The sequence below is a fragment of the Ceratotherium simum genome, chromosome 4 (genome assembly GCF_057802395.1).
Source record: "Ceratotherium simum simum isolate JZ-2026a chromosome 4, ASM5780239v1, whole genome shotgun sequence".
NCBI lineage: Eukaryota > Metazoa > Chordata > Mammalia > Perissodactyla > Rhinocerotidae > Ceratotherium > Ceratotherium simum.
Genome location: NC_141903.1, coordinates 42,342,373 through 42,362,354, shown reverse-complemented (window position 1 = coordinate 42,362,354; position 19,982 = coordinate 42,342,373). Strand labels below are relative to the sequence as shown.

At 35.3% G+C, this 19,982-nt stretch overlaps 1 protein-coding gene across 1 annotated transcript in view; it reads right to left on the bottom strand.

Annotated features, from left to right (window-relative positions):
• KIF3A (kinesin family member 3A) overlaps nt 1-19,982 on the bottom strand; it is a 57,724-nt gene that overhangs the window by 10,306 nt on the left and 27,436 nt on the right. Inside the window, exons 5-9 of the mRNA XM_004420212.2 lie at nt 19,232-19,337; nt 13,791-13,930; nt 13,190-13,387; nt 12,697-12,871; nt 6,952-7,050 (exon numbers count right to left, since the gene is read on the bottom strand). Coding sequence (XP_004420269.1) covers nt 6,952-7,050; nt 12,697-12,871; nt 13,190-13,387; nt 13,791-13,930; nt 19,232-19,337 — 718 coding nt within the window. The remainder of the gene's footprint in view (nt 1-6,951; nt 7,051-12,696; nt 12,872-13,189; nt 13,388-13,790; nt 13,931-19,231; nt 19,338-19,982) is intronic.

Below are 19,982 nucleotides of genomic sequence, written 5' to 3'. Positions count from 1 at the left end.
GAACAACTAAAATAGCTTGTTATTATATCAAACTCAGGATCCTAAATCTCCTTAAGCCAAATTAAACATGTCAAGTGTCAAAATAAGTAGAAATAGTCTGAAATAATAAAGCTGGAAATACAGCTTCCAATTGATTATTTTGATTATAATGCCTAGTAGAGTATTTTATATACATATAAAAAGTGTTCATCAAAAGTTTATTGAACAAATTTCAAAATCATGAAATTAAAATGAAAAATCAAAAAGACAAAATAAAAACTAGCTTATTAAATTGGCTATGAAACCGAACCCAAGATAATTCACTTCTGGTAATACAATTTCTTTGAAACATACTTTCCTTCAGAAAAACAAGCAAACTTTTCGTAGAACTGATCTGAGGCTCTCCCCAAAGCTTTTCAGCATTCTTAACTTCCTTCCCAAAGGACAACAAAAGAGTGTAAATCAGAAGACTATAAATTGTTAATGTCTCCACCCAAAAGCTAACCCCTTCTGCTAACAAGAGAACTAAAAAATAATGATGATGGAGATATATATCTGAATATTCTTTCAGAAACCATAAGATGAAAAATCATTCACAGACTTTAATTCTTTAGGATAAAATTATATAAAAAACCTAAGGGTTTAAAATATATTACCTTTCATTTCTATAGAAATATTAGGTCCAAAGCAAACTTAAGCCACGAAACAAATAAGTTAAATAAAAGAGTAAATAAAAGCACTGATCCAAATCCATGCTTTGGTGTGGTGTGATTCATTGCATTCCAAAAGTCAGGATGTAGACCTGATTCTGATGGTTTCTTTGGCACAGTCAGCTATATTGAATGTTCTGCATTACGCTGTTAAAAAAAAAAGTGATCTAACTCCTATTCCCAATGAATTCCAAGAAAGACTTCCCGTTGGTAATACTATTTCTTAGAAATTTGAAGGGGTAAAGTATAAGTTCAGGTATAAAGTAAACGTATGCATTAAAAAATTATAACTTCCTTTCCACCTCAGAATTACAAATATTTAAAGAAAAAATGGCAAATATGTTAAGACAAAAAAAAACTACATGTGAAGACATGGATACTAACAGTATAGAGGAAATGATCTCATCAACAACATGTGTACACTAATTTTTTAGGTCTTCCAGGGTTCTAAGTGTTTTGTTAATAGTTAAAAACATATAGTTTTGGGCCGGCCCCGTGGCTTGGTGGTTAAGTGAGCGCGCTCCACTGCTGGCGACCCGGGTTCGGATCCCGGGCTCGCACCGACGCGCTGCTTCTCCGGCCATGCTGAGGCCGCGTCCCACATGCAGCAACTAGAAGGATGTGCAGCTATGACACATAGCTATCTACTGGGGCTTTGGGGGGAAAAATAAATAAATAAAATCTTTAAAAAAAAAAAAACATATAGTTTCCAAACCCATTAAGAGGCAGTAAAATAAACAGATTTTCTGGGCCGGCCCTGTGGCTTAGCGGTTAAGTGCACGCGCTCCACTGCTGGCGGCCCGGGTTTGGATCCCGGGTTCCCACCGATGCACCACTGCTCCGGCCATGCTGAGGCCGCGTCCCACATAGAGCAACTAGAAGAATGTGCAACTATGACATACAACTATCTACTGGGGCTTTGGGGGAAAAGAAATAAATAAATAAAAAATTATTAAAAAAAAAAAAAAAGATTTTCTATGTAGAAATACAAAAGCATATGCCTATTGATAAATTACTGCTATGCCTGAATTGCATTAGTTATTCAAAACCATTCAGGTAATATTTTCAAACTGATGCTTTAGCAGCAAAAATCTTATTGTGCTCTTATAACATTTTCATAAAGATGATCATGTAGATGTAGCTAGATTCAGTTTCAAAAGTTAAACATTTAAGTAACATATTATTCTGGCCAAAATTACTCTGATAAATCATTATACTTCTCCCCAAAATAATATTTTAAGCTAAATATAATGTACCAACTCTCCTAACCAGACACTTAAAAGCGTGACATCACTAAAAGTCATTTTTACACTAATTTTTTTAAAGATTCTTTTAAAAAATCTCAATCAACCAAACCAAACAAACAAAAAAACCTTTCTTCTAATACTGCATGATAGAATTCAGTACAAAATTTCAGGTAAATAAATCTAAAAAAATGTTAGTCATAGAGTATTTAATTAGCCAAACCGGAGCAGTAATATTTGTAATTGCCCTTTGCCACGTGCTCTAACCAAAACTGTGAAGGCAAACTTTGGCAAAGTAAAGTTAAAGGGAAGAATTTCAGGTCAGTGTTAACTGAATTTATTTTATTTTCATTACAAGAGCACCCATGGGCATAAGTGACCAGGCATGTGATTCCTTGCTTTAAAAAAAAGAGAAAAATGCTTGAATGTGAAATCATTGATATTCGTATTTCCAAAATTTGGCTTAATGGGTCTTTAAGAATTTAGGAAAAAAAATTATACCACCTGGTTCTGGTGATCTATTCATTTTTGTCTGTTTTGTTAATTAGGTCTAGAACATCCTGTGTGTTTGTCACTGTCAATATAATACTTCTGAATTGTTTCCCTAAAAAGATCATTTGGAAACAAGAATATTCCTAAAATCTTCCTCAATAAAAACTGAAATAAATTTAAAAAAATAATAATTTTGGAAGGAAGTTTTTTTTAAAAAAAGCTAAAGTTGAAAGGTTTAAAAAAAAAACAAAACCAAAAGATGAATACTTACCTTGTAAAAAAATATTAAATTTAAAAAATGTAATATAGTTTAATAACAAAGTTCTTTATAGTTTAAATAATTGTACCACATGGAGTGCAAATCAATCACACCAACCTGCTTGATCTGTCAATAAGAAGTGGTAAGCAAACCGTAGACAGGAAGCATATGCACAGAGACGAGGAGGAAAAAAGAAAAACATTATTTCTTTTGTAAAATGAAGAAAAATGTATAATAGCATTTATTTATAGTATAAGTATAGAAATAAATTATTATCAAAACTGAAATAGAAGAGTTTTATATAAAAAGAAAAGCATATTCAACACAGAGATGCAATTTAAGCAAGGATAATAAGAAAATTAATTTAGTCTAACGTTACAATTCAAATCAATCTCAAGAGCTCACACTGACTCCCAAACCCCTGCAAGTAGAACAGTTCAGCACTATGTGGTTATACTAACGGTAGACATGGAATTGGGAACCTGCAAAGACCTGGGAAGTAATCTAAAAGGGCAAAACAGAAAATTAAGCCACTTAAAAAAATTTAAAAGGTAAAAGTGTCAAAATTCACATCGTCCATTTTCAAAATTTCCCAATTCAATGTTCTTCTAATATAAGGATCCACTACAGGTGTGCCCCCCTTTAAGAAACTCCAACACAAAAACCTCAACCGACTAAATATATAAATTAGATTATAGTAATTTGCAGTGATTATTTGATTAACAAAAGGATTTAATGAAGAATTTTTAAGGACGGCAAGTTCTCCCAATAGATTTGATTTTCCAACTTGATTTATAAGCAATTTTTTCAGAAAAAAAATTTATTGCATAAAGTGAAGTACACCTGTATAATAACAAATTTGCATTCAATCCATTGTCGATTATCAAGGGTAATTATAATAATAATTCTATAGAAGTAAACGATCAATTGATGATTCAAGCAAAGAACACCTAAAAAAAAGGCCATTCATATTTTTAAAAGGGAAGGTACATACAAGTTATACACAGCAACCACATGCTGGGACAACGTCTCTCCACTTCACCAACACACTCACATCACAACAAAAGAACTTAATGTTATGTGCTAGGTACAAAAATAGTAACGAAAATTTCTTGAACTGAACAAAGTACAACTCATTTCATAACATACTTTCATATAACCACTCTTCAAGGATTAAGGTAAGTTTTAAAACAGAAAATCAAATTATAATGCCTCCCAATCAGGAATTTTCTCATAGTTTGCAGTTTATAATACAAAATAATACCTCTATATGGTTTCTAAAGCAATTTCATGTATTTTTAAGTTATCCTCTGAAATTAACTGTTTTGGTAAAATGTAAGAATTGTCAATAGAGAAAACAATGTCAATAGAGAAAATTTCTAACATTCTTGGAATTCTTCCTCTAGAAAGCTAAAAGTATAAGAATAACCAAATGTTTTTGTTATTAGTTTTGAAAAGGTAAGTATATAGATAATGCTTTAAAAGGCAGTAAGCTGCAAGCTAGTACAAGAAAGCATCAATTCCCTTTTCTTCTGAAAATATAATATAAATAAAATTAATAATACTTTTCAATTTAATTAATTAAACTAAAGTTTAAGAAAAAGACTTTAGGTTGAAATAAGTCTAGATAGATCCTGCATAAACAATTTCTTGTGGATCTGAATTCTGTAATCATACCTTAGACAGTTTCTTAAAATCAATCAGGTAATTTAGATTAGGGGTAAATTGCTAATTGAAATAAAATCCTATTCAATTTATCTTTACTTATTTCAAACTTTACATTTTTCTTTATTTGGGAGCTTTCGATCTTAAGCTACTCCTAAGAATAGGACACCAAGGCATAAAATCTTTATAACTGTAAGACATGTTATAATGGGCAATGGTGTACTTCCAAACATAATTTGTACTTTTAGAAATCAGCATTTGTTATTACATGTCCCATATACTGACTAGGATTAGAAATTTATCATGAAACAAAAAGGAACCACAAGAATTACTCTGTTATACAGCTTACTAGCTCTCTTTACATTATCTCAATTGCAAAAGCATGAATCTCTCTTCCATTGTCTCAAACATAAGCTTAAGCGTATGTTTTAACAATTATGGTTAACTGGAAGCAATGAATGGGGGAAAAATCATCACATGCTTTGTTCCACCAAGAAGTCCGACACGTATTCTTTAAGTAATGGCAGGGAGCAGTGCAGCATTTCCCAAATGAAGCCCATGGGTTATGGAAAAGCCAAAGCTCTGTTAGAGAAGTGAAGAGCTACCACTCACTAGGCAAGAACTTATCCAGAGGTTTCTCTATGACAGAACATGTGGAGTCTGAACTACTGCTGCTGCTACTGCCTGGAAGACAAAGAAATGAGCCCAACGGGAACCAAAGAGGAAACAAGAAAATGAACACATACACAGAGAAAAATTCAGTTCCAGAGAAAGAATTTTAAAGGACATCAAGCTTTGTATTAAAGAACCAAAACTTACTTTCCCTTAAAACCAGTCTTGGTAGCCTATCCAATATTCTCTAATTACAAAACAGGGGGATTAGAAACTGTATTCCTTCAAGCACCTGTGGGCAAACCCTCCTAATCACCTAAAATACAGCAATTCAGAGGGTAAGAATGACATGAATAAAAAATAAGTAAGTCATTTGGTGACATTTAACTATTTAGGTTGATAAGTTAAAGGAACTGAGTTTTAAAATTTAAAGTCATGCACAATTAAAATTATAGGAATGATCAATTACCCTTCATTATAGACAGGTTGGTTTGTCTCCTATTTCACTCTTTCTCCTTCAAAACATCAAACTATCAGATATAATTACGTGTGTTTAAAGTTTCACGGCAAAACTCTGAAAGGCTCACTGAAAATTTTTTTTTTTTTTTTTTGAGATCAGCCCTGCATTAACATCTGCCAATCCTCCTCTTTTTTTGCTGAGGACACTGGCCCTGGGCTAATATCTGTGCCCATCTTCCTCCACTTTATATGGGATGCCGCCACAGCATGGCCCGCCAAGCAGTGCGGCGGTGCGTGCCCGGGGTTCCAAACCAGCGAACCCTGGGCCGCCGCAGCCGAGGGCGCACACTTAACCACTTGCGCCACCAGGCCGGCCCCCTCACTGAAAATTTTTACATATGTAGCCTGGAAGGAAGGGATTTTTACTATTAAATCTTTTAATATATTAAGCAGTGGCATTTTTTTTCTATTTAAAATTTTATTTTTAACAAATCTATTATCTGCTTTCACTTTGAATAGTTCACTCTGTGAAAAAATAGGTATGAACACAAAACACTTCTCTAAATCAGGTCGGCAAACATTTTCTGTAAAGGGACAGATGATAAGCGCTTTAGGCTTTACCGGCCATATGGTCTCAAGTGCAAGCAGCAGTAGAAAATATGTAAACAAATGAGCATGGCCATTTAATGAAGTTTTGTTTACAAAAACAGGTGGTGAGCTGGATTTGGCCAGCAAACTATATTTGCCAACTCCTGCTCTAAATCACGCTTTTCCTGTCTTTTGAAGTTACAGATTCTTTATAGTTTTTAAATTTGGGACTCCTGATCAAGCAGTGATGGGTTTATTTTCAGCAAGATCATTTTAATAAGACAAGCAAAATATACACCAGCTTGAAAACAATGATCCACGTTAATGGAAGAGAGTTCTGAAACAAATAAATATTTAGGGTGAAATGTAGGCCATTATAATATGTCTCTCTTTTGAATGTTATCTATATCTTTATTACAATAAACACAGTCTCAGTTCACACTTGGCAACAAATGCCCCATAACAGGGTGAGAATGAGGGTATATTTTATAAAGAAAAAAGTTAAATTAAAAAATAGAATCCTCACATAAATTTCTTATTTAAAAATTCAATGACTTCTAAAGCCTAATCATGTTTGAGAAAAACTCCACATTATCCTAATTTCCTAAAAAATTTAGGTTCCTAACACAGATGCAAGTCCCCACAAAATTCAAATACTACATAAAATTTTAAAATGGTATATCCACTAACATAGATTTTTACAATTCTAAATTCTAAAAAAAACAGAACATACAGCATTCTGATTCAGCTATGAACAGGAGATCAGTATAGGAGAAAAAAATAATGCAAAGATAACCAGGTATATGGCATACTTCCTCTGTTCAAATTGCTACCATTACTAAAAATGGCAAAATAAAAGGCATGCACTGAACTGCCTCAGGAATGTTAAACCATCATTAGGTAGTAATCCCAGTTAATTTCTAGAACACAAAAAAGAACTTACCTCTTCTTTTTTTCCTTTTCTCTCCATCCTCTCCAACCTCACCCTCTTCATCGTTGTCCTCCTCTGACCCACTGATATCAGAGCCTGATATTTCTTCCCCTTGAATAAAAATTTAATACAATGATTTTTATTCTGTACCAGGTAACTGGCTATCTAGGAAATGCCTATATCAACTTTCTTCATTAAGCTCTTGTTGCCCTATACAAACTTTATTTATTTATTTATTTTTTTGTGAGGAAGATCAGCCCTGAGCTAACATCCGTGCTAATCCTCCTCTTTTTGCTGATTTGCTGAGGAAGACCGGCCCTGAGCTAACATCTATTGCCAATCCTCCTCCTTTTTCTCCCCAAAGCCCCAGTAGATAGTTGTATGTCGTAGTTGCACATCCTGCTAGTTGCTGTATGTGGGACGCGGCCTCAGCATGGCCGGAGAAGCGGTGTGTCAGTGCGTGCCCAGGATCCGAACCCAGGCCGCCAGTAGGGGAGCGTGCGCACTTAACCGCTAAGCCACGGGGCCAGCCCCTACAAACTTTATTTTAATATCCTTAGACAGTATATCAGATATGCTAACCTCAGAAATAGATACGATATACAGAGAGGCTTTATTTTTAAAGTTCCTAATGAGAAGTTAAATTCCAATCCATTTAAAATTCCAAATGATTAATTTAACTACAGTTTTAAATATATATATGAAAATTACATGTTAGAGTTATTGTATCAGTCTTTTAAAAATGTGATCACTTTTGGGGAGCATTTTCTCCTCAGTTTTCTAGTTTAAGATTTAAATAATTCATTCAACGTGTGTGTGTGTGTGTGTGTGTGTGTGTGTGTGTATTTTTTTTTTTTTTTTTGCTGAGGAAGATTGGCCCTGAGCTACCATCTGTTGTCAATCTTCCTCTTTTTGCTTGAGGAAGATTGTCCTTGAGCCAACATCTGTGCCAATCTTCCTCTATTTTTGTATATGGGATGCCGCCAGAGCATGGTTTGATGAGCAGTATGTAGGTCCATGCCCAGGATCCAAACCCGTGAACCCAAGGCCACCAAAGCAGAGCGTACGAACTTAACCACTATACCACTGGGCTGGCCCCCAACCTGTATATTTTTTAAGAGCCATAAAACTGTCATGTAACACAGTGATACCATTTTTAGGACTATGTAAGAAATATTTCAACAGAAGAAGGGCTTATATAAAAATTATGTTAACTTAAAAAAACAAAATATGGGCCAGCCCAGTGGTGCAAGCAGTTAAGTGTGTGTGCTCTGCTGCGGCGGCCCGGGGTTCGCCGGTTTGGATCCCGGGCGTGCACCAATGCACTGCTTGTAGAGCCATGCTATGGCAGCGTCCCATATAAAGTAGAGGAAGACAGGCACGGATGTTAGCCCAGGGCCAATCTTCCTCAGCAAAGAGGAGGACTGGCATCAGATGTTAGCTCAGTGCTGATCTTCCTCACAAAAAAAATAAAAACAAAATAAAATAGAATAATTAAACTAATATTAATCAGATCAGTACTATACTACCTTCAAAGCATTTAAAAATACTATTGTCTATATATGAAATGTCTAAGAAAACAAAGGTAATTGGGGGAAAAAAGTAAAATATACACTAATTACAACAAGGTAATGTTTGAACGTGTAAATAAAGTATGGAAAGAGATCACAGAGTCTTGGGAGAAGGAATTCACTAAAAATATTTTGGTTTTTAGGCCTAGAAACAATGACACCCTGGTAGCAATAAGCACACCTAGTGCCCAAATCTTGGTTTCTAAACACCCTTCTCCGGTGAAAAGAACCAGGGAGAAACAAATGATTTAAGGGAAAATACAAAATGAGCCTAAAACACTTGTGGTGCCAGAAAGGAAGGAAGTGCTCAAAAAAATCCTGATGGGAGCATGCTGACAGGATATAGGAACTACCCTAAAGGAGCTGCTAATGGCCAAAGCTGCAATAATTTGAACAATAAAATAACTAATATTATTGTATTATAATCCACTGACTAAAATAAATATCCATGAGTCCATGCTGACATAAATAAATAACTGAATAAATAAATAAGTGGGGGAGAAGGGACTGCTCTTCCTTAGAATTCCAAACATTAAACACCAGAAGGAATGATGAGAAGAGAAAGTCACTATTGAGCAAATGCCACAGAATTATTATTGTTGCAGGCAAGAACCCTTGACGGCTGCTAAAATTAGTGGGAGAAAGTGTGATGAGAAACAGGACCTTTGTATAGTTTAAAAGTATCTCCCCAGGGGCCGGCCCCGTGGCTTGGTGGTTGGGTGAGCGCGCTCCACTGCTGGCGACCCGGGTTCGGATCCCGGGCTCGCACCGACGCGCTGCTTCTCCGGCCATGCTGAGGCCGCGTCCCACATACAGCAACTAGAAGGATGTGCAGCTATGACACGCAGCTATCTACTGGGGCTTTGGGGGGAAAAGTAAATAAATAAAAAGAAAAAAAAAAAAAAAAAAGTATCTCCCCATAAGATATATAGTACTTACAAAGGAAAAAATAAAATAGATTTATAGTATAGAAACTTTGCAGAATAATTCTGAGAAAACTATAGACAAACCCAAATTGAGGAACATTCTACAAATATATGACCAGTACTCTTCAAAAGTGTCAAGATCATAAAGGAAGACTGAGGAGACTAAAAAGATATGACAACTAATTTCAATGTGTGGTCCTAGACTGGATCCTGGACTAGAGAAAAAGGGCATTAGAGGGAAAAATGTCAAAATTCGAATAAGATCTGTAGATTAGTTAATAAGTTTGTATCAATGTAAATTTCCCAGTTTCAACAATTGTACTATGATTATGTAAGATGTTAACATTAGGGGAAGTTGGGTGACAGGTATATAGGAACTTCTCCTCACTATATTTGCAAATTTCCTATGTCTAAAATTATTTTAAAATAAAAAGTTAAATTATTCTTTTAATGTTTTTGCCTACTTTTTAACTGTGTATATGATCAACTCTATTAACCAGATTACAAAACTCTGTGAACTGGATTATAAAAATAAATGTCATGGGGCCGGCCCCGTGGCGTAGTGGTTAAGTGCACGCGCTCCACTGCTGGCAGCCCGGGTTTGGATCCCGGGCGCACACCAATGCACTGCTTGTCAGGCAATGCCGTGGCAGCGTCCCACATAAAGTGGAGGAAGATGGGCACAGATGTTAGCCCAGGGCTAGTTGTCCTCAGCAAAAAGAGGAGGATTGGCATGGATGTTAGCTCAGAGTTGATCTTCCTCACAAAAAAAAAAAAAAAATGTCATAAGAACATAAATAAAATGAAAAGTGTTAAAAACAAAGTCAGCACTACCATGTGATCCAGCAATTCCACTTCTTGGTATATATCCAAAAGAATTGAAGGCAAGGACTTGACCAGGTATTTGTACAGCCATATTCATAACATCATTATTTACAACAGTCAAAATGTATAAGCAACCCAAGTGTCCAGTGACAGATGAATGGATAAACAAAATGTAGTATACCCATACAATGGAATATTATTCAGCCTTAAAAAAGGAAGAAAACTCTGACACATGCTACAACATGGATGAACCTTGAGGACATTATGCTAAGTGAAATAAGCCAGACAGAAAAGGACACATATTATATGATTCTACTTATATGATGTACCTAGAAGAGTCAAATTCATAGAGAAAGAAAGTAGAATTGTGGTGGGCCGGCCCCGTGGCTTAGCGGTTAAGTGCGCGCACTCCACTGCTGGCAGCCCGGGTTCGGATCCCGGGTGCGCACCGACGCACTGCTTCTCCGGCCATGCTGAGGCTGCGTCCCACATACAGCGACTAAAAGGATGTGCAACTGTGACACACAACTATCTACTGGGGCTTTGGGGGGAAAATAAATAAATAAAATCTTAAAAAAAAAAGCAAGTAGAATAGTGGTTACCAGGGGGGTGAGGGAGAGAGAGGGATGAGGAATTAGGGTTTAATGGGTACAGAGTTTCATTTTGGGATGATTAAAAAGTTCTGGACATGGATGGTGGTGGTGATTGCAGAACAATGTGAACATACTTAATGCCACAGAACTATACACTTTAAAATAGTTAAAACGGTAAATTTTGTTATGTATATTTTACAACAAAAATGTAAAAATATCAAGTCAGCAAAATAAAGGTATGAACTCAACATTAACAAATCTAAGAAATTTTAAATCTCTAAACGTATAGTCTAAAACATACTGACTATAAATACCACCTAGTGGTCACATTTAAAACACCAAATTTCATTACTGAAGAGGCAGCTCAGTTACTGCTTTTCTTCAATAACTTTACTCCAGTTTATTGAATCAGCACCTTCTCCAAATATCTGTGATGTTGGCAGCTCTGGATTTCTCACCTGATCTAACCAGTTTCCCCGGCGACTGAAAAAGAGGCAGTTTCAAAGCCCTCTGTTTACCTGGTATGCAAAAGAGCCCAACGCCAATCAGTTCTTAGCAGGAAGGGGCAGAGAGTCATTGAGCACTTATGACGGTTGAAGTTTCTCATCCTCATGAACAAGGTCTTCAAACTTTCTAACCTTCTAACATTATATTGTCAGAAAACAATTCCCAAAATAGAATCTCATGTTCAAATTTAAGTATGAAAGCACATTTTCAAGGTCATGCAATGAATTTTTACTTATAGTAAACTTGGTTTACCCATGACTCTCTGATAGCTTTCTTTACTTCAAACAATAGTCACTGATACCTATCACAAAGAACTCCGGTCATTTTCACCTAAATACATATACGACAGAACTTGCTCTTATACAGAGCCAAATAAAAATTCATTATTTAATAAGTGTGATATGAAATCTACAAAAGGTCATGGGGATTGAGATGGAGGTTTAAATTAAATGATTTTTTTTTTTTTTTTGCTGAGGAAGATTGGCCCTGAGCTAACATCTTGTATATGGGACACCGCCACAACATGGCTTGATGAGCAGTGTGTAGGTCTAAGCCCAGGATCCGAACGCACAAACCCCAAGCTGCCAAAGCAGAGCATGTGAACTTAAGTACTATGCCACCAGGTCGGCCCCTAAATGATTTTTTTTAAATCACACACACATATATAATTTTACTTGAGTTTAACATGAAAATGCTAAAGTACGTAAGTATCAAGTTACCTTGCAGAAATGTGCCTTTAAATATCAATGTCAGAGACTCAAAGTTTTTTTTTTTTTTGTGAGGAAGATCGGCCTTGAGCTAACACCCGATACCAATCTTCCTCTTTTTGCTGAGGAAGATTGGCCCTGGGCTAACATCCGTGCCCATCTTCCTCTACTCTATATGGGACGCCACCACAGCATGGCTTGACAAGTGGTGCGTCGGTGCGCCCCCAGGATCCGAACCTGAGAACCCCAAGCCGCCGAAGCAGAGCACGAGCACTTAACCACTGCGCCACCGGGCCGGCCCCCAAAGAATTTTTTTTTTTTTTGTGAGGAAGATCGGCCCTGAGCTAACATCTGCCAATTCTCCTCTTTTTGCTGAAGAAGACTGGCCCTGGGCTAACATCCATGCCCATCTTCTTCCACTTTATATGGGACGCCACCACAGCATGGCTTGACAGGGGGTGCGTTGGTGCGCGCCCGGGATCTGAAGCGGTGAACCCCGGGCGCACTTAACTGCTTGCGCCACAGGGGCCCCCAAAGAATTTTTAACAGGTGGTTTTATTAGAACACTTAGTGGTTAAGCAACATATTTTTAGTCAACATTAAGATTAATATTTTGGGAAAAAGTTACCTTCTTCAAGCTTTTTTTTCAGTTCTTCTATTTCTTTCTGAAACTGACGAAGCAAAGCATCCTTTGGATCTTCATTAATTCTAGCTTTATTTTTAATATTCTTAGCACGGTTAGCATACCGTAATGTACTGATAGTTTCATCATAATTGTAATCTGCTGGCCCAATATTTGCGCACTGTTTAATTAGGAATACAAAACAAAACATTTTACACTTGACACAGTTAAAATTAATGGCACCATTAAAAAGATATCAAAAATAATTTTTGAAGCATATTTCCACTCTGGCCTTCTTGAAAAAGACAGCATCAACCATATGGGTTTCCAAACAACACTATTATGGGCTAGTACACATTGTGTACTAGAAAAAGAATAACTACAAATCAAAAAAAGCAAAATAATCAATAGCTTTTAAAATGTTATGCCTATCAATTATTGGCATAAACAGGAATCTTAAATTTGCCTAATGATAACTATACTACCAATTAAGTCTTACCATCATGGTTTTTGAATTTCCTCCTAAGGAATCCTGAAGAAGACGAGTCAATTTAGAGTTACGATAAGGCACATGAGTGCTTTTTCCATCAACCAAGGCAGAAATTACGTTACCAAGGGTGGAAAGCGAAAGGTTGATTTTTGTAGCTTCCTTGAGGCGCTGCCCAGTAGCTCCAGTTTTTGCTTGTCTTTCTGAACCCTAGCAACAAACAGAGACACAAATAAAGCCAAAATAAAAAATACAGAGTATTCTTCCCGAAGTTTAAAAAAAGAGTAATATAACAGCAAAAAATCTGATATGATATCTAGAATTCACTTCAAAATAATACAGGAAGGGAAGAAGTGGATAAAGATAGGTATGAAACAGGACTGGCGATGAACTGATAACTGTTCAAGTTAGGTGATGGGTGCATGGGAGATCATTATACTTCTATCTGTTGTTGTATAGGTTTGAAATATTCCATAATAAATAATAAGTTAAACATATACGCTAGTAAACAACTTAAAAATCATATGTAAATCACACTTTTTCACTTGAACTTTTATTATAAAATAAAAAGAAATCACGAGAGTTATTCCTTAAGTAATATCCTATTACTTACAGCAAGATCTACAAGATGGAGCTTTCCCATCCTGACATGCATGTTACCATCAACGCCTTTTTCACTGCATTCTATAGTAATTGTAAAGATGGCATGGGAACGGGAACTATGTTCATTCATATTAGTTGCACCAACAGAACCTTGAATAAAGGAAGGAAATTCTTTAAAAAGCACAATAACGCGAGTGCTCTTCAAAATAATTAAATATCCAGAATGGTTTAAAATATACTTAATTTTATCACAGCCAAAAGCCAGAGAGCATGGCTAAATCATAAAAGCATAGGTGTACTTAGCCATTATTAGAAATTTCTCTGACAATTTATGTTGATAACAAAAGAATTTGTAATGTTTCTTATATTAGAGAGGTAATTTTAGGACAAAGTACTTAATTTCAATCCCAAGTAGTAAAAAAATGAATAATTTACATAAAAAAACACGTTAAATAATCTGAAAAATTATTGCTGTTTCAGCTGTCTCTAAAAATTATGTTCTGGGACTCTAAACCACAGAACTACTTGCATATATGCATTAGATGATACAAGGATATTCAATGCAGCAGTGCGTGCAACGAGAGATGGGAAACAGTCAATAGTACAGTGGTTATCAACTATAGAATAGTTGTACTATGAATTACTAAGCAGTCCTTTAAAAAAATAAGGTAGATCTGTATGACATGAAAAAATATCCATAACACATGAACTGAAAAAAAAAGAGGAATATATAGTATAATCCAATTTCTGTAAAACAAAAGCATCCATTCAAAATATACTAAGTATTTGTGTGTATAAATATTTTACATGAATATTTTATGTAAAATAAGAAAAAAGTCTGTTTTGTTTTTTACAATAGACATGTATTCGCTTTTTTCTTAAATTCCGAGTATTTTAAAAGCATTCTTAATTTTATCCACTGCCAAAATTGTCTTCCTACTATATATTCATATATATATATTCATGCAGAACTTCTCCATGCAAGCTTTGATTTTAGTATTTACACATTAAAAGGGTATTCTTTATTAGCATATGGCTATATTAGAAGTCATATAACTAGAATGCAAATTGCACTATAAAGAAAAGTAAAGCCCAATGAAAGAAGGTAAATGACAGTGGAAGAAAATGCAAGGATTTGTGACTTTATACTATATTTTTCTATTTTCTTTTAAATCAAATTATGAATTTATGAATTTTTCCCAAAAATATAAAAAGCTATTAAATCTGACACCACTTCAAATCATCTGATCAGTAGTGACACACATATATGTTTCCAGAGTATGAGGTCTTATTTTACTTTCTGTTTTTTTCTTAACTTAATGTTAGCTCCTACATATATTTCCATGTAAAAACAACTTGAAAATTTTACTGAAATTGCTTTTGCTATTCCCTTACTGAGAGATATTTGGGATTGTTTCTCATTTTAGGTCCTCAGAAGGAACAGTAATATGAGCATTTTTGAGCAGATACCTTTCTTTCTCTTTAGGATTATTTCCATAGGACGTATTTTCCAAACTGCAATTACCAGATCAAAGCGTAGGCATAGTTCTATAGCTATGTGATTATTAAATCACACTGTAGCAGTATTTTTCAATTTGGAGTTGGAGAGAACATGTAATTTGAAAAAATCATATTAAATATTTTAATATCTATTGTTTTTGCAATATAAGTAAAGCATGCTATTTATGATTGTGATTTCTGGTTATGAAAACAAAGCAATGCAACAGATATGCTGTTAAAAGTGACCTACATTGAACTTTACAATCTCTAGGAGAGAACAGTTTGTAGCCATCAAGTAGACTCAATGCTCTAACCTACTGACACATCACATAATAGAAATAAAACAAAAAACACTTCCATACCTTTAATTTTTGTCAAAATATTTTGGAATAAGAAAAAAATTAAATTTTTATGTTTTCAAGAGGGTATAGAAAAATTTATCCTACAAGCATGATTGCATGTGTATAAACTCATGTATATACAATATTTATTGAGTATTGCTCATAATAGTAAGATTGAAAACAACTCAAAAGTCCATCAATAAAAGATTGGGTAAATAAATTACGTAGATCGATCCAATGAAATACTATACAGTTATTTAAAAATGCCTATATACGTACGAGTACGTGTTAATGTGAAATGATCTCCAAGATAATATTGTTAACGTGAATAAAGTACGTATACTACCATCTGACTCATAAAGAAAGAGCACAAGCACTCTCTTTAAAAACACACATGGTTGGGCACACACAGACTGTAATCAGGAAGGGCACATGAGAAACTAATGGAAGGGGCCAGCCTCGTGGCTTAGCGGTTAAGTACCCGCGCTCCGCTGTTGGTGGCCCAAGTTCGGATCCTGGGCGCGCACTGACACACCGATTCTCCTGCCATGCTGAGGCCGAGTCCCACATACAGCAACTAGAAGGATGGGCAGCTATGACATACAACTATCTACTGGGGCTCTGGGGGGGAAAAATATATATATATACAACCTTTAAAAAAAAAAATTGTAAAAACAAAAAGAAACTAATGGAGGATGCCACCAGGGATGGGAACTAGGTGACTGAGACACAAGCGTAGGAGGGAGACTTGTTTTTCAATGTATACTTTCATGCCTTTTGAATTTTATACCATGTTTGGATTATCTATTCAAAAGATAATTTTTTAAAGAAAAGGATTACAGTTGAAAGGCTGAAAAACACTGCTCTGCAGAAATATTAACCAACTTACAATGATAACCACAATGTAAATTTATCTGACTAGCTTAAACTTACATTTTAGTTACTAGGCAGGCTGTGTATCTGTTCATGAGATGACTGACTTATTTTCTTAAATGTAAAATTAGCTATTTCTATATTATAGCCACGTGTAAAAATGGGTACTAATTTTATATTTCTATCAATTTTTCATCTATTTAGAATAGCAGCTTTTATGGCCACACTTCCCCCTCTGCTATTTTCCTCTTGATAGTTATTTTACTATACTTCAATATAATAAAGTTTGTATTTTTATGTTGGAACTTTTCTACTTGGATATTTGTACTAAATGTTTAATTCCTGGACTCAACCTATTTATTAATTAAGAGTATTTTCCTCTCTGCTATCTTAGGTCTCCAAATCCCTTTATCTTCATTTCATTTCTCTGATTAGAATTTTTTAGTTTTCCTTGAGTAAATCTCATACCAAGTTAAATTAATTCTCAGGGAGCTAATGGGAGATTTTGGTCACTACTGTGAATGGAATCTTATGCTAAACTTTTTTTAAATTAAATAAGCAATACATGAACATATTCTTGGCATAAAAATTTTAAAAATACAGACATACAAAAAACAAAGTGAAAGCTCCCTACATCACTTTTCCCCAATTTTATTTCCCCTTCCCTAAAGTAATCACTATTAAATGTCCTTTCAACTTGTATTTCACATACACACATGTGGACACATACACAATGCCCAAATATATAGTTTAACAATTTGGCTTTTTTACACACATATAAATCGGATGATGCAGTATATACTGTTCTGTAATTTGCTTTCTTTTCACTTAACAAATCTTGGAAATCTTTCAAGTCTCCACACATAGATTTAACTCACTGGTTTTTTTTACAGCTTCATTATAGTCCACAGTATTTTTGTACTATAATTTATCTAAACAATGTTTTATTGATAGTTATTTAGACTGTGTCAAACTTTTTGCTATTTCAAATAATGTTGCAATAAGGCATTTTTTTTGTTTACATCTAAAAATATTTTTCTAGACTATATATCTAGAATTAGAAACACTGGGTCAAAAGAAATGTACTTTTAAAATTTCAACAGAAACAGCTACAGTGCCCCTCACAAAGGCTGTACCACTTTACATTCCCACCACCAGTGCCCACTTCTTCAAAGCCTCCCCAACATGCACATCCTGTCATCCAAACCAACGGGTAAAATATCTCTCACGATTGCTCGACTATGCATTTTCCTACTACTTGCAAAGTTGAACATCTTTTCATACGCTTAATGCTGTGTATAGTTCTTCTGTGAATAACATTCATACATACCTTTTGCTCATTTTCCTGTTAAAATTTGATCTTTTTCTTTTTATTACTTGGCTTATAAGAATGCAATTGATTTTTTAAAATTTTTGTTTAATTTCCTTGAGTTTGCTAGATTTATAGTCTAGTCATAAAAACTTTTTTAAAAAATGTTTACTTCCTATGTTCCTATGTTTTATCTCTAATTTCTAATTGCTGTTAGCAGCAGGCGTGCGGCACCTGTGTATTTAAATATTGTTAAAGCTTTTTATTCTTATTTATTGATTTATTTTTTTGGTGAGGAAGATTAGCCCTGAGCTAACATCTATTGCCAATCCTCCTCTTTTTGCTGAGGAAGATTGGCCCTGGGCTAACATCCATGCCCATCTTCCTCTACTTTATAAATGGGATGCCTGCTACATCATGGCTTGATAAGCAGTGCGTAGGTCCACACCCAGGATCCAAACCTGCAAACCCCAGGCTGCTGAAGCAGAGCGTGCAAACTTAATCACTACACCACCCAACAGGCCCTGAAGCTTTTCATTGTTTAGACAAAACTTGAAATAATTACTAAAAAGAATGACATTACAGGGCCGTCCCCGTGGCTTAGCGGTTAAGTGCACACGCTCCGCTACTGGCAGCCCGGGTTCGGATCCCGGGCGCGCACCGACGCACTGCTTCTCCGGCCATGCTGAGGCCACGTCCCACATACAGAAACTAGAAGGATGTGCAGCTATGACATACAACTATCTACTGGGGCTTTGGGGGGGAAAAAAAAAAAGGAGGAGGATTGGCAATAGATGTTAGCTCAGAGCCGGTCTTCCTCAGCAAAAAGAGGAGGATTAGCACGGATGTTAGCTCAGGGCTGATCTTGCTCACAAAAAAAAAAAAAGAATCACATTATATTTAATTTTGTTTTGCTTTTCCTGTCAACAAAAAGGAGGCAGTATAGTGCATGGGTAATGCTGCATAATGGCCTAGGTTTAAATATCCACTCTGCTGCTTATTAAGTAGCATATAACCTTAGACAAGTTACTTAAATTAAGTCTCAGTTTCCTCAATCATAAAATAGAAATTTAGTACCTTCACAGTCCATTGTGAGGATTAAGAGAGATCATTCTTACAAAGCACTTAGCATAAGTATTTGCCACATAGTAAGTGCTCAATAAATGTTACCAATACTATTATAGCTAACAAGAGAAGCTATATGTGAGTTTCAAAGATATAGAAATATTACTAAGAAACAAAATTTTGGTCAACACAGAAAGCAATCTGTGATATCTTTCATTCATATATGCTCTCTGCATAGTAAATAATCAAACAGGAAGGGTTTCCAAGAAACCTAAAAATTCAGTCTCTACAGGGCAAAGTGTCATACCAGTTTTGCTTCTAAACCAGTCTATTCAACACGTCACAATTATGCACGATACTTACGGTTTTTGTGGCCCAGTGTCATAATTCTATCCATATCATCAGCATTATTTACCACGTAAGCAGACAAATCTTTGATATAAACTCCCACATCAGGCCTTTCTTTAACCTGAAAAAAAAAAAAAGATCGTAAGACTTTACACATATATCCATAATTCTTCCACAGTTATTTATTGAACATCTACTATGTGCTGGACACTCTGCTCGATAGTGAGCATACAGTAATGCACAAGGTAGACACAGTCTCTACACTTGTGGAGGTGACAATCTACAGGGAGAACATATGAACGAATAATTACACAAAAAAATTATTTTATTTCAATTGTGATAATGCCATGAAGAAAAAAAATACAGGACAGAATGAAAATACAATACAGAGAGACTTAAGTTAGTCAAGCAGGGACAGGATACATTTCCCCAAGATGATGTTTAAGCTAAGATTTGAAGAAATAAGAGGTAGCCAATCTGGGTTGAGGTAGAAGGAAAAGAGTATGTGCAAAGATCCTGAAATGGGAAAAAACTAGGCACTTAGAAAAAATAAAAAGGAAACAAAAAAAGCCAGAGTGGCTGGGAAGAATAGGAAGCAGGGGGGAAATAGGCGGGATATCTGGCTATAGAGGTAGAAAGAGATAAGAGTAAGCATAGTTAATGGGTCTTTATCTTAACAGCAATTTGAAGCCCCTGGAGGATTTCAAATAGTTGAATGAAATAATGAGATCTATGGCATCCATGTAAAAATATTACCTTTCTGTGA